This window comes from Cetorhinus maximus, chromosome 4, assembly GCF_964194155.1.
Source record: "Cetorhinus maximus chromosome 4, sCetMax3.hap1.1, whole genome shotgun sequence".
In the NCBI taxonomy this organism is placed as follows: domain Eukaryota; kingdom Metazoa; phylum Chordata; class Chondrichthyes; order Lamniformes; family Cetorhinidae; genus Cetorhinus; species Cetorhinus maximus.
In genome coordinates, this window is record NC_135882.1 from 156,667,359 (window position 1) to 156,683,749 (window position 16,391).

General features: G+C 43.0%; 1 protein-coding gene across 1 annotated transcript in view; it reads right to left on the reverse strand.

Annotated features, from left to right (window-relative positions):
- Positions 1-7,833: 7,833 nt before the first annotated feature.
- The window catches only part of lama1 (laminin, alpha 1), a 327,154-nt gene continuing 318,596 nt past the window's right edge, over positions 7,834-16,391 (reverse strand). Inside the window, exons 62-63 of the mRNA XM_078541251.1 lie at positions 11,417-11,639; positions 7,834-8,323 (exon numbers count right to left, since the gene is read on the reverse strand). Of these exons, the coding sequence (XP_078397377.1) occupies positions 8,163-8,323; positions 11,417-11,639 (384 nt within the window). The 3' untranslated portion in view covers positions 7,834-8,162. The remainder of the gene's footprint in view (positions 8,324-11,416; positions 11,640-16,391) is intronic.

The following is a 16,391-nucleotide window of genomic DNA, read 5'->3' on the forward strand; positions in this document are numbered from 1 at the left end:
AGAGTGGTTAGAATGTGGCACTTTCTACCACATGGAGTAGCTGAGGTGAATAACATTACATTTATTTAAGGGGAATTTAGATAAGTCAATGAGAGAGAAAGGAATAGAAGGGTTTGCTGATAGGGTTAGGTAAAGATTGGGAGGGGGTTCTTGACCATAAACCATGGGCCGCTCGGGTCAAATGCCAGTCTGTGGATTCTGTATAATACACTTCATCGGGCATGTGCTGAGGCAAAGTTGAAGCATCGGAGGGAGTGCACAAACCTCCAAACAAACCATCTATCCAACCCTTCAAGCACCACCTGCCCCACATGTGGCAGAGTCTGTAGATCAGTCATTGGGCTTATCAGCCATGTCAGAACCCATCGAACTGGAGGGGAAGCAAGTCAATACTGATCCTGAGGGCCTGCCTAAGAAGGAGTAATCCATCTCACTTATTTACATTGAGCGGTTCAGTTGTGATATTGGCTGTATGAATTGCTCTACTCCCCATACCTTATAGCTTTCCATTCTCATATCTCTAATCTTGACCTTGTTAACAGGGGTATGATGTGTAGTACGAGGACTTTTACCTGGCTGAAACTGAATGGTGATTATCTGACTTTCCTTGTGGATCATATCCCCAGCACAGAGCAACAAAGCACCTTAAGACCCTCCACATCAGCTTTACATTACTCCACAGATTCCACCCAGCACCTCAGAGAGCTTTTGTAGCTATATATCTCAGTCTAGCCTTCTCTGATAAGGGAGTATGACTTGTATTCCGCTCCTCTTTACCATTGTCAATGGCTAACTTCCACCTTCTCGAATGCCTTCTTTCAGCACCTCCACCTTGTCACCTCCCTCCTTCCCTTCGAAAGCCTCCTTAAGACCCTTCCCTTCAGCTGTGCTATGGTGTACTTAACCTTTTTTGCCTCTTTCCCCCTTCTCTCCTTAGATAGGATGGGCTTCTCCGTTTTCTTTAGATTGTGTGCAACACAAATCATTTCCCAAAGTAGCTCCATTGCCTCCTATGGTCTGAAGGGAGATCTTGAGCACATAGTAATCTGGGGTCGTGGGACCAGGGTAACCAGTGGTCTTGCTTATTCTCTCTGGATTTACAAATGCCCGTGTTCCTTCAGATGATTGATATATTAGTTAAACCAAACGCTTCTTTGTATTGGACTAGACTGGCAAACTAGCTTTCTTTGAAATGTCATTGCAGAACTTCCAAAAGGAGAAACACACGTCTAAGAAGGAGCCATGTCATTCATACCTGTTACACTCTTAGTTAGAATAACATAATCGTCTATCCCACACAACTGTGCTTTGCCTTGTTTGTTGTGGCTATGTCAACACTAACTAATTGGTATGCCCAAAAGTGATGAATTTCTGTAAATACTTTGAATAGTCTCACTTTTGAGAATTGACCTGTAATACTTTATTTGACCTGGTATACTTTATTTGTACAATGATCAGTTAAGGAACAGAAGTTAAACATACTGTTTCCTGTTGTGTGCATTCAGTAGAGGCAGCCTGAGTTGAAAATGGGGTACTGGGAAAGGGGCTACATTGACCTCCCCATTGCAGCCAAAGTCCCACCTGATGCAATATTCCAGCAAGCCTATGAATGGACAAGCTGCACACTTACCTGAAGCAGGTACAAGACTGTTTGAAAATGTGAATCAGGGTCCTACACCGGTTGTTGATTGTAAAATTCAGATGCCAATGGGCGGAGTGTGTGCTATGGATAATCTGCCTAGGATTACTAGGAGTTGAGCGGCCTTAACCGGTGACCCTCACAAAAATAGTCCAGGACACTTCTATTTTTGTAGGTATAAAAGAAACAGAAATTCTCCTTCTGGGTCCAAAAACACTCTCCAGTTCACAGTGGCCCATTTGAGGTTCCCCTGGGTTCGCTTCCCCCGCACCCCTCAGCTGGCTGGCTCATGGTGGGGGTGCACAAGTTTCCTGCCCTATCATGACTATCATAACCAGCAAGCTGTACTGGGGGTAGGGGGTGGGAAGGGGTGGGGGCCGCGGCAGTGGGGGTGGCAGTGTGCGTGGGGTAACCTGCCAGTGACAAGTCCTCCCCGGAATGGAGATGATGGCTTAATTTGTGACTGCACTGCTGTAGCTGACTGGGATTTCCACACAAGGTTTGTATTCTGGAACTATCATGGTGTTTTGTGCTCGGGCAACTCTGCTGCAGTTTCTATCAGGAGTTTGCTATAGTTCAGGAGTTAATTCAAACTGCAAGCCCTGCCCTACCTACAATGTATTATACAACGGGTGCCACCATTCACACCATTTCACAAAATGCAATGTCGCAGCTGTTAGGGTTATTTTTTGGAGGTCGGCTAGAAAAATTCAAGGGACAATTTTCTGTAGGCGGGGGTGATGTACTGAGCTCATTCTCTCTAGGTTACTGTATCCACACATTTTGACCTTTTTACAGCTTTTGAAAACCTGTTGGCAGCCTTCAAAGATAGGAGTCGACGACCTAACGTGACTTCCATCAGTAACTGATCTTTCTTCCCGTCCTCCTCCATCAGTCAGACTGAGGGATTCATTCATATTTCATCGTGCTATTTCTGATTACTCTTGAACCTGTCCTTTCTCACTTCAGACACTGACCAGCCCACTGTACATAGAGCCGTTAAGAGTATGGAAGGAGGCCATTTGGCCCATTGAGTTCATGCTGGCTCTCTGTTGCACAAACCACTCAGACCCATTCCCATGCCCTATCGCCATGGCCCTGCAAGTTTATTTCCTTCAAGTGCCCATCCAATTTCCTTTTGAAATCATTCATTGTCTCCGCTTCCACCACCCTTGTGGGTAGCGAATTCCAGGTCAGTAAGAGTTCTTCCTCAGACCTCTTGCCCAAAACCTTAAATATGTGGCCTCTACTCCTTGTACCATCAGCTAATAGGAACAGTGTTTCTTTGTCTAACGTATCTAAACCTGCCATAAGTTTGTACACTTGGGGCCAGATTTTTGCTACTGAGGTGGGTAGCTTGAGTCAGTAAATTTCCCAACTCAGCAGACCCACCTCAGTTTATAGGGCCCAGTTAGACTCAATTTTCACTCCGGGGAGGTGGGGACAGGCATATGCCAAGGCAGAATGGATAAAAGGCTGAGTTGTTTCCCTGGGACTTCATCTCAGTTGTTTAAGAAGGTTTTAGCTCCTCTAGCTCTCATCCCTCACACCCCTTCATCCCCCTAACCCACCCCCATGACTCCTTTGTGGCAATCCACCACCCCACTCAACTCCCGTGCTTCCTTATACATCCATGCCAACTCATGCCCCCCACCAACCCCCCATACCACCTCCATGTTCAGTCCCCCAGTATCCACCGTGGGAAGACCTCAGTGGCCATGTGACGGTGAAAAACAAATAAATTTCTACCAATATAATACAGCTCGCACTTGTACACGCTTGATAGTGAACAAACTCCCATTCACAAAATCCATTTTAAGTTTTTAAATTGCAAGCGGTTAATCTCTTATAAAAATTTTGAAACTGAGTTGGATTCTTGATTGACAAGGGGTCAAAGGGTATAGGGGTTGACAGGAAAGTAACATTGAGGCTACAATCAGAACAGCCTTGATCTTATCAAATGGTGCAGCAGGCTCGAGGTGCTGAACGACTTCTGCTCATAATCCATATGTTTGTATGTATGAAAAAACAAACCTCTATTCAGGCCCTACATCAAAGTCAGCTAATCCTTTAACAGCATCTTTGAACTGCCAATCAAACTGTGAACTAAGGACAGCCTGCTGAGATAATTGTAGCATTAGAAATTCAGTCAAGCATTCATAATGACATAATAATAGCTCTTGGGAAATGTCAACCTGAAACTGTGCAAACAGATGGTAATTTTTAAAACCTAACCAGATGGCCTGTCAATCAAAGCAGTCCAGCAGAGTTTTTTTTTAAACTGTCACTAACAGTTTCAGCCTTAATGTTTAAAGAGCAGGGGATTTAAAAAAAAACTTCAGATAATGACACTTAAACAGTCCTTATCCACCCTTCAAGGGCACTTATGTCTATTCCATCAATTTGTGACACCCACGCTATGGATTAAGGCCCTTGGAACAACAAAAATGGGGTCCGTTTGAACTCAGCACTAAGTTAAAAGGCCCTGCTGAATTTGGGTTTCCCACCTGCATGATTCATGCTCCCCCCCTCCCTCTCTGCAATGGGGTAGGGCATATGAACATATGAATTAGGGGCAGGAGTAGGCCACTCGGCCCTTCAAGCCTGCTCCACCTTCCATAAGATCATGGCTGATTTGATTGCAACCTCCTGCCTACCCCATATAACCTTTCGCTCTGTTGTGAATCAAGAATCATCCGAGCTCTGCTTTAAAAATATTCAAAGACCCTGCTTCCACTACCTTTTGAGGAAGAGAGTTCCAAAGACTCAAACCTCTGAGAGAAAAAAATTCTTGTCATCTCTGTCTTAAATGAACGACCCCTTATTTTTAAATCTTGACCCCTGGTTCTAGATTGTTCCACAAGAGGAAAGGAACATTTTGGTTTGCTCCTGTCCTCATTATGCATGCTTGGCTGAGAGCCCAAGCCAATAAAAGCATTAGCTCAGCAGGGATTCTGCCTCGACAAGTGAAGTGAACTGGCTTGACTGACATCTTTAAGTAATTATAATAAGTTGTTATTTCTGTACTTTTTCCCCCAATGTCTCAATGTTTATTTGGACCAGCTTAACAGGTGTGAAGTGTTTGAAGAATCTGTTATTGATACTTTAATGGTCTGTCCAACTGACACTTTTGTAGGAACAGCAGTTTTCTTTTCAAAGAACATTTCTGAATAGGTATTTTTCTCTCAGCAGTTCTACACTTACCATTGTTATTATACAGCTTATTGATTATATACATTGTGCATTCTGGGCAAATGGGCATGGAAGGTGCATCAGTTGGCATTGGGTTGGCATGTAGAGTATGAGAGGCCATGAGAAGTGGCATGAGTTGAAATGCACGCAAAAGTATGAATTAGCAGGAGTAGGCCCCTTGAGCCAGCTCTGCCTTCAATAAGACCATGGCCTTATCTGATTGTAACCTCCTGCCTACCCCACCCCCCAGCACCCCACCGCTGATAACCTTTTGCCCCACCCCCCCTTGTTTATCAAGAATCTATTCATCTCTGCCTTAAAAATTTTCAAAGTGTCTGCTTTCACTGCCTTCTGGGGGAGTTCCAAAGATGCATGGCCCTCAGAGAAAAAAAATTCTCCTTATCTCTGTCTTAAATGGGTGACCTCTTATTTTTAAACAGTGACCCCTAGTTCTAGATTCTCCCACAAGAGAAAACATCCTCTCCACATTCACTATCAAGACCCCTCAGGATTCTAACGGTTTCAATCATGTCGCCTCTTACTCTTTTAAACTCCTGGGGCAGAATTTTACGACAGCGGGATTTTATGTTTCCGCTGTCGTCAATGGGATTTATAACGGCCCCATCCCCACCGAAACGTGGCCGTAAAATTCTGCTCCTGTGGATACAAGCCTAGCCTGCCCAACCTTTCCTCATTATTCAACCTGCCCATTCCTTGTAAAAGTCTAGAAAACTTTTTGTGAAATACTTCTAAGGCATTTACATCTTTCCTTAAATAAGGAGGCCAATACTGTACACAGTACTCCAGATGTGGTCTCACCAGTGTATAACTGATGCATAACCTCCCTACTTTTGTAATCAATTCCCCTCACAATAAATGATAACATTCTATTAGCTTTCCTCATTACTTGCTGAACTTGCATACTAGCCTTTTGTGATTCATGCACTAAAACACCCAGATTCCTCTGAATCTGAATTTGCCAGGTTTTTGCCCACTCAACGTATGTCCCTTTGTAGCCTCCTTCTGTCCTCTTCATAACTTGCTTTCCTACCTATCTTTGTATCATCAGCAAATTTAGCAACCATACCTTCAGTCCCTTCATCCAAGTCATTTATATAAGTTGTAAAAAGTTGAGTCCTTAGCACTGATCCCAGTGGCACACCACTCATTACATGTTGCCAACCAGAAGAAGACCCATTTATGCCTACTCTCTGCTTCCTGTTAGCTACCCAATTTTCTATCCATGACAATATCTTACCCCTACACCATGAGCTTTAATTTTCCGCATAAACCTTTGATGTGGCACCTTATCAAATGCCTTCTGAAAACCTAAGTACAGTTTATCCATTGGTTCCCCTTGATCCACAGCACGTGACTCCTTTGAAGAACTGCAATAAATTGGTTAAACATGATTTCCCTTTCACAAAACCATGATTGCCTTGATTTTTTTCTAAGTGCTCTGCCATAACATCTTTAATAATAGCTTCTAACATCTGTCATAGGGAAAATGTTCAATTAACTGGCCTGTAGTTCTTGCTGAATAAAGGAGTTACGTTTGCTATTTTCCAATTTAATGGAACCTTCCCTGAATCTAGTGAATTTTGGAAGATTAAAACCTACGCATCAACTATCTCACTAGCCACTTCTTTTAAGCCCCTAGGGTGAAGTCCATCAGGACCCGCGATTTGTCCGCCCACAGCTCAACTATCTGCTAAGTACCTCTTTGCCAGCGATTGTAATTTTCTGGAGTTACTTCCTCCCTTTAATTCCTGATTTACAGCTATTTCTGTGATGTTACTTGTATCCTCTGCAGTGAAGACCGCTGCAAAATACCGGTTCAATTCATCGGCCAGCTCCTTATTTTCCATTATTAATCCTTCAGACTCACTTTCTATAGGACCAATGCTCATTTTGTTAACTCTTACTTAAATATTTATAGAAGCTCTTACTATCTATATTTATTTTTCTAGCTAGCTTTCTCTCGTACTCTAATTTTTCCCTCCTTATTCATATTTTAGTCACACTTTGCTATTCTTTATATTCCATCCAATCTTCTGACCTGCTACCCGTCTTTGCATGATTATATGCTTTAAGTTTGATACTCTCTAACTTTTTAAGTTAATCATGGATGATGGGTCCTCTCCTTGGAATTTTTCTTGCTGGAATGTATCTGTGTATTCTGAAATATCCCTTTAAATGTCTGACACTGCATCTCTATTGGCCTATCCCTTAACCACGTTTGCCAGTTCACTTTGGCATGGAGAAAACGAGAGGCCTTGGGGAGTGCCTGGCGTGCATGAGTTGGGTTGAGTTGGCTTGGAGTGTGAGGGACCATAGGGGGTACAAAAATAAATTCAAATTATCAGCATTGAGATTTTAAAAAAATATTCTGTCATGGAATTTGGGCATTGCTGGCAAGGCCAATATTTGTTGTCCATCCTTTGAGGACAGTTAAGAGTCAACCACATTGCTGTGGGCCTGGAGTCACATGTAGGCCAGATCAGGTAAGAATGGCAGATTTCCTCTTCTAAAGGACATTAGTGGGCTTTTATGACAATTGATAACAGTCTCATGGTTAGTGTTATCAAGACTAGCTTTTTATTCCAGATTTTGTTTAATGAACTGAATTTAAATTCCACAAGCTGTGGTGGGATTTGAACCCGTGCCCCTAGAGTGTTAATCAGGGATTCTAGATTACTAGTCCACTATGCCACCATCTCCCTGCCCCTTAAGGTAACTGGCGGGGGGGCATGACATAAATACAGGTCTCTTCTTCTGGGTCAGTGGATGAATTCAGTCACAGTGTAAACCATCACTGAACAGGACAGAAGGGCTTTTATTTCCTCACCAGGGTTTTGGGAAAAAGAATTTAAGAATTAAGCACCCAGTGTTGAAGAACAAGGAATGGGTTAGCAACTTTACTTTAAGAACAACTTCCTTAAAGTGTATTTTGCATAGTTTATAGAAAAAGTAACACAAAAAATGCACGGTACATCATTGAATCATGTTTGCATTTTAATTGCAAAAATGATAAAATATTCAAAACGAACAAGGATTAACATTTCAGTAAATACTGTCAAGAAAAAAATCAATTGTAAACATGGATTGAAAAAAAATTAAAATATTTATCCTGATGCCATTAATGATTTTTTTAATGGAGGTACTTGTTGTACAGTACAAAACCTTTTAGTTAAGCATCTGTCATAAACATCAATTTTTGTTGGCTTAAAATGCACATGTATCCTGAGTCAAGGAGGATAATTAATACAAGTATGGCTCCAGTTACTTTGATAAAATTCTCTGGGCTGGGGGCTTGTGCTCGACTTGGAGGCTAGTGCTCTACACCAGGGCAAGAATGAGGGAAGACCCCTCGGAGGTCAAAGGCTCTGCTGAAGTCAAAGGCCTCGATCGGTTGGTTCTTTGTCAGCTTGAGGTTCCTCATGCAGCCCTGGAATGGCTTTTGTTGGGTCAGACAATTCTGCTTCACATTAGCTGTGTGAACAGATAAACATGCACCTATTAACATGTGTTTAGTTGTCTAAAGTATTGTAACAATACATGCAATATGTGGCAAATTATAGCTTGAGAATCAGGCTAACTGCTTCAATTAACATTCAAAGTTTAATACAATTTTGAATTTTTAAAAAAAGTTTGACCGTGGATACTGTGCATTGAATAATGCAGCTCAGGAACGAAGGTTGGTTAGTTCAGTTGCCTAGACGGCTAGTGTGTAAATCAGATTAGTACCAACAGCTTGGGGTTCGATTCACTGCCCGTTCCAGCTGTGGTAGATTGGGGGCCTGCTCCCTTGCTGTAACTGTAGTAAAATTCATGGAACAAGGAATAACAGCAGGAGCAGACCACATGGCCCATTGAACTTGCTCTGCCATTCAATATGATCATGGCTGATCTCGGGCTTCAACCCCATTTTCCTGCCCGTTCCCTTAATTCCCCGAGACCCCGATAATCTGTCTAACTCAGCCTTAAATGTATTCAATGGTGGAGCATCCACAAGCCTCTGGGGTAGAGAATTCCAAAGATTCACAACCCTTTGAGTGAAGTAATTTCTCCTCATCTCAGTTCTAAATGATCGGCCCCTTATCCTGAGGCTGTGCCCCCGTGTTTTAGATTCCCTGACTAGCGGAAACTATTTTTCATTTTGCTGTGGTTGGCGAATAATTGCCAAGGACCTACCTTCAGGTAGAGAACTCAAGAAGAAGGGGAAGACCAGGAATAGGTACAGTCCCTGCTAGAATAGCAGGACAAGCACCTCAATTGGCCTTAGGATCCCTGAGCTATGAAGGCAATAATCAGCCAGGAGCCCGGCTACTAATCACTATTGAGTGTTTGGATTAAGGACGATGGGTAAGGATTGAAATCTTACTGGCCTATGCTCCCCACCTATGTATGAATAGCCTGTCACCATTCACTGCCTACACCACATACATGAATGATGTATCAGTGCTCTGCTGTCACCGTTTCCTGGAAAGGAGGGGAGAGAAAATGGAAAAAACAGATATGGGCCTGGATTTTCATCACCGAGGCGGATAGCGGGAGTCGGGAAAATTCTCGGCTCGGCCGGCCTACCTCGGGAGAAAGTGCCCACAAAGGTGGGATCTTCATTCCCCGGGAGGGGGTGGGCGGGGATGGGTGGCGGGTGCATGCTGCAGTTGGGTCAACTGACCTGAGAAACAGGTTGGGAGGCAGCCACAGGGGCTGCCAGATGCTGAGTGTCGTTGTTTAAAAGGTCCGCCTTGGTCCTGTGGGACTTTGTCCCAGTTAAAATAAAAACAGAAAGGCCTCCAGCCCTCATTCCCTACACTCTCCATTACCCATCCATGCCACCTCATGCTCCCCTGCCAATCTATGGCTCTTCACTCACACCTCCCCCCCGCCACATGGCCCCTCATGCCTCCTATTCCATGCTATGCCCCTCCACCCCTCCCAGGCCCCTCATGCCTACACCAATCAATGGCACTTCCATACCCATTGATCCACTATACACTGTATAAAACCAATGAACCCTACAGTGACAATAGGATGTCTAAAATAAGCTTTAAAAAAGTCACTCATTCATTATTTGCATTATGTTAAAAAAAGTCCTTTCACTCAGACACCTTAAAGTGTCAACAACAAAAACTAAATGTCCTTGAAACCTCTTAACCTTGTGTAAATAAACACTGTGAAATTGACAGCGGAGATCAGAGAGCCAGAGATGTCAATCAAGCAATATTTCCCCTGGGAATTAGGCATTTTAGCAGAGTAATGGCTTTCTGGGCTCTCAGCAAAGCATATGTAAGAGCCCACTTTCATTGGCTGTAGTGAAAGGACTTTTTAAACTCAGTGGTAAGTTATGAATGAATCTCTGTATTTTTAAAGCTTTTTAAAAAGTGTACAGCAGGTCAATGGGCATGGAAGCATCATAGCTTGGCATAGGGGCATGAATATGACCTATGGAACTCACCTTTTAAAAGGTCCCCTCATGCAGATTATGGTGCATGACACCTCTGAGGTGCCATGAACTGCGATTCTTTAAAAGCCTGGCTCAACTCCGGGAAAATTGTGGAGGATTAGGGCTATCTCCCTAACTCCGCAATGGAGTCGGCCATGTCGGGATTGTAGGGTGCGGGCTTTTGACCTGAACCAGCCCACACTCTTTAAAGGCATTCCTGAAAATCGGAAGCCCAGGAATGGGCTAAGGAATCCCAGAATCAGAACCCGCCCAGCCATTTTAGAGCGCTCCCGAGTCATTTCGATTCGGTGAAAATCCAGCCTATGGAGTTCACCAGATATTTCTATTTTACATGAAGGCAATGAAGAAATAGATTTTGCTTTGCTAACTGGACATACTTTTGGCAGGTTTAATAGTCTAGCTAGTAACACAAATAAATCTGGACTCCCACATTGCGAAGGACTGCAGTGGGATAAAGCTGCCCTACCTTAAAACCCTTAACCTTGGCAGTTGAGGGAAAACGGTATAAAGTGGGTTAAAAAAAAAAATGAATTGGTATTTGTAAGCTGCTGGCTGCCCATTAATGTTTACGCAGGGGTGCAACCTAGCGACGCCCAGGCGAGATTAAGAAGTGGCGTAGCATCGGTTCTTGAAAAAAAGACGTGGAAAGCATCTGTTAGCTCTGTATCATTCTGTTATGAAGCACCTGCTTCCAATCTCACCAGGAGATTGTGTGACAATGCTAAAGGGTTTGAAGATTTTACTAGTCTCTGACCCCTTTTTATCTGCTCCATTACGCCCATATATGTAGTATAGCCAAAACAAAACTTGGGCCCACCAAGCTTCATTCACTTGGAGTCAGACTTGGTTTAGTCTGCTTTGATGTAGGCACTCCAAAATAAAATACACTCTCATCTTTTAATAGGTTTGTGATTTATCTCTGTCTTTCCAATTTGAAGTCTCACTCATAATATTTCCCTGATGGTGATGTTTATGATTTAAATGTTGACTACTGCAACATGTGCTGACAAAGTATTCCAAGAAGCAGAATTAGATTACACGTACTGGATAACATGCAAACATTCAGCTCTAATCTGTTAATATATCAGAAGTCAAACTACAATAATACATACCAGGATAGCCTCCCACATAAATTGGATCATTAGTGTCTGCAGAGGTTGACTGAATATAGGGATTATCAGCCTGCACAGTAACTCCATCCACAATCAGAGCAATACGATGCTTGCTCTTATTGGCTTGAAGTTTATGCCACTTCCCATCACACAGCTGGTTTGAATCCTTGGGTTCATATCTGGCTGTAATTCTTCCAGCTCCATTATTTACATGGAACAGAACCTGGAAAAAAAGAAGACTTAACAGTGAAAGAATTCTCTTTACCAGACACTAACTTGCAAGGCTGAACAAAAAATTGCCTTCTTACAGGCGTACATTAGACACCCAAGGCAGCACAACACCAGTAACGCACTAGCTGCCCATACTTTTCAACATCACAAACTGCTAGTTTCCAATGGACCAGAGAAAGCTGCTTCTCCAAAATGGAGGGATTAGCAATTGTGAATGGACCCAAATTGCTTACATGTACCCCCAGCATTGCTCAGGTAACAAGCTTGGTTGAGGTTAAGAATGGATTGCCCCTCTGGTATTCTCAAATTGTGGCAGGAATGCGTATGGTGGTGGTGGGAAGGGAAAGAGATATGAGAGGTAAATCCAATAAATACAAGTTATATAATATATTTACTTCAGGTATTTTGGCTTGTGGGATTCTTTAACAGAACAGAGAAGTAAAGGAAGAGTTAACTAAAAAGAAATAGGATTAATGTAATTCTTTGAGAAAATGCCTGAGGAACTGAACCTAATTTTTAAGTACTTCCACATGGTTAAACATCGAGCTGTGTGTATAATATGGAAAGAAATCAAAATGTCTGCATAGACATTAAATTAACATTTTTAATAAACAAAATTTACTTAAATGGGGATTAAAAGGCAAAGTTTATATTACATTTATGCTAAATTATTTAGAATGGATTAAGAGTTGGCAGAAAAGGAGCAACAAAATGGGAAAATGTTCCACAAGGGTCAAATGGTGACCTCCCAACAGTTGGCAAGCAATTTCTCATTCCTCAAAAGGACATTTTCCACTACATCCAGGTCCAATGCGTCTTCTAGGCTCCCAATATGTTCCACAAGGCCCAGTGCTGAGGTATCCACTGACCGCTCGGCAACTGTAACAGGCTGCGAGCATATCTTTTGTTTCTACTCCAAGCTTGCCTCCATGAGTTCAAATCACATTGCAAGCCTATGAAGCATTGGGAACAAACTTAACTTAAGGGCCGCCCCTTAATAGGAATGAACAACAGCATGGGACCTAATCACCACAGCAAATGACAAAGAACAGGCTCAAAATCATACAGTGAGTACATATCGATTGCATTGCGTATACAAATTCTGCCCTCCTCTGATAGGTGTGTTCTGTAAGGGGGACTTTCATAAAGGCATTAGCTTTGAAGGGTGAGCAAAATGACTTTCTTCGAAAGGTACGTTATACCTCATGGTTGAGTTCACACCACCCCTCTAATATACCACTTGGCTTATTGTCAAGCAGACAGGAATCATCACACCACATATAAGTGGAAGATATTGTGATAACTAGATGGTAAAGAGTTGGATTGCAGATGGTAAAGATTGGATTGCAGTTTAATAGGCTGTTAGGAGTGGTGGAGAACTGATGATCCCCAATTCTCTTCCCTGTCCTGAGATGGAAGGTCTGGGGTAGGTGAATCTTATCACTTGCATTGAGAATACAGTCTAATCGCTGCCACTATAAACATGCAGTCAAAACACTTTGGGAAACATGATGGTCTAAAAAAGCTTTATCTAGATTTGGGAACTACCACATTGTGCAGGGTCCTGCTTTAGTCACCCCTTGGCCTTCCATTACAGGAGCTAGAGAATGGGAAAGGGCTCTTCACACTACAGCAAACTGCAAACCATCTCCTCACTACCTTAAGGCATCACCTTTCTGTGGTAAAAACAGAATGATTGCAGCAGATGGTGAGTTTGGGCTGAAGCCCCAATAACATTTGATCGTAAGTTAATTAAATTATAGGTTCTTTGAAGGAAAAGTAGTTTTGTTTGATTTAACCTGAGAGAGTTTCTTGCTGTCCAGGGTCAAACGCAAAGGCCGGGATTTTCCAGTCCCTCGTGTCGGCGGGATCTTTCGGTCCCGCCGATGTGAACAGAAATTTTTTCGACCACAGTGGATGGCCAGTGGAATGTTAATAAGTGGCTAAGCGCAACTTAAATAGCTTCAGGAGGATTTAAACTGCTTCACTTGCACAGGGGAGAGTTAGAGCTGTGAAATTTGAGGCAGATAAAGGTCTTTTGAAGAAAGACGATCAGTGGCCAATGCTGGGTCCAGGTATATAATATATATATAATATATATGGACCTGGTGATAAAAATAACAACTTGCATTTATATAATGCCATTAACCTAACAATATGTTCCAAGGTGTTTTCTATCAGCATTATCTGACAAAATTTAACACCGTGCCATATAAGGACATTAGGCCAGGTGACCAAAAGCTTGGTCAGAGAGATACGTTTCAAGAGTATAGAGAACATAATCTCGAAATTTGATGATGACATAAAGGAGGTGGTCTGGCAAACAGGCAGGCAGACTGTAAAAGATTTAAGATATAGGCAGGTTAGTGAAATGGGCAGACAGATGGTAGATGGAATGTAATGCAGATAAACGAGAGGGAAGACATCTTGGGGGCAGCCGGGTGGGGGTGCCGTTGTGGGAAAAGGAATGGAAAGACCCATTTGGGTTTGGATGAACTGAAGGCTTAAATAAATAATTCCCTGAATATGCAACTGCTGGCATTAGCTTTGGCTCAGAGAAAGTCATGGGTTCCTGCTCCATTCCAAGATGTGAATAGACAAGCTGGAATCTTTCACCCCCATTGGGGTCGGGGGTCATGGCAGACAATATAGCAAGAAGACCAAAAATCAGTTTTACACCCTTGTGAAACTAGCTTGCAATCGTCCCCTCCGCCCGTCAAAGGTGAGCCCTGTTTCCCGCCACTGAACGTCGGGAACATCAATTTAATACTTTTGCATCGAATTGTACGCCCTGCTTGCCAGAATCATTGCCCCACACTGGATCATCTGGGCATGTCGGCGCGATTACACGCTGACGTGTTTCACAACTTTAAATAAGCGATGTGCACCTGGGGACTTGCCCATGGCTCGGGACCTCCAGGTTTGTTTGGCTACCTTGCTTCGGGCAGTTATCGTGGTCATCAGCACCATGCTTCGCAGACAGCAGGCATCACTTTTAGATGGGCATGTGAGGGTCTAACCAAAATTCAATACAGGTTGAGCATGACTTCCCTGCTTTTCAATTCTATCCCTCTAGAAATAAAGCCTAGTGCTTGGTTTGTTGTGTTTAGGGTCTTGCTAACTTGTGGCGCAACTTTCAATGATTGATGTATTTGTACGCCGAGATCTCTTTGCTCCTCTACCCCACCTAGACTTGCACCTTGTAAGTAATAATTGACTCCCTATTCCTCCTACCAAAATATACTACTCCCACTTACCTATGCTGAACTTCATTGGATGTTACCTTTTTGCATGAAGTATTAACCTGAGGCACTTTTGTTCTCTCAGGGAGGTAAACAAAGATGAATGTCAATGCTTTTAAGAAGAGTAGTGGGGTCCTGTGGAGGTCTTGTCACACAGTGGGTAGCATCCCTGCCTCTGAGCCAGATGTCTGGGTTCAAGTCCCCTCCAGAACTTGATGAGCAAGGAAGGTGTGTCCATAACGTGGCCCAAACAGGTTGAGTATCAACTTGTAAATCCTTCCAACATATGTCAATGGCAGGTGGTAAGAGTGGAAGAGATTCCTGGTCAACCATGTGCCTGCAGAAGGCAATGGGGAACCACTGCAGAATCTTGCCAGGCATAACCATGGACCAAGAAGACCATGGTTACCAATGCCCTCTCAGGGTACCCTGAGTACTCCTAGTACCCTGGCCAAAAGTGATCCCTTAACCAATGCCATTAAATATCTGGCCATTTTTATCTCATAGCTTTGCACATATTAACGGCTGCACATACCTAAATTATAACAGTGACTATGCTTTACTTGTGCTTCTTTGTCCTGCGAAACAATTTGAGATGGCACTAAGGTTGTGAAAAATGCTACATAAATGCAAGTTCTTTCCTTAGCAGAAGGCCAATCGAATAAACCGGGTATAGATTTATAGGAGTATAAGGAATAATGATGAATCTACACAAAATATCGTTTAGACACAGGGAGAATACTGTCTGCAATTTTGCGTCTCCTGTTATGGAAAGAACATGGAAGCCATTGAGCATTACAACATAGGCTGAAATTTCCCAGCCTCGCTGTGGCAGGTTCTGCCACGTGAGATGCAGCCGGCCAGCCAAAAGCCTATTGGCTTTCGACGGGACCAGAGATCCTGGCGATGGGCCGGGCTGGAAAAATCCCAGCCATAGTTTCACAAGGATGAAAACAATATCCAGAGAAGATTAGGATTTGATTTATTAGAAGTATTTAGAATCATGAAGCGTTTTGATAGTGTTTAAAACCTGCCATGGTATTCTGCTCCACTGCTCCCACTGGCAAATGCTGCCCAAGTTTCTTATTTTCTTCTGACACCCTTCACTGTAAAAAGTGTCCTCTGGTTCTCAAATCCTCGCTCGACAGAAGGAACTTTCCGTAACTTAAATTCCTAATCCTGAAAATTTTTACGACCTCTATCAAGTACCCCTTGTTACCCTCTTCTCATAAAAGTCCTAGGTTGGGCAATCACCTCTTATGATCCTCATATATCACTTCTAATTTCAGGAACCAGTCTCATAGTCACTCTCTGGGCTCTCTAATGCTTTCTGTAGTGTCAACTGGACACAGTCAACTTGCTGCCTAACGTATAACTGGCACTGTGGGTTGTCTGCCCATTGTAGGCGCTGCCTGACTGCTTTCTACTGAATTTAAGACATTGCCAACACCAGTTTGGTTACCAATGGAAGCTGGAAATAAAGTCTGGTTGAATTTGATGGT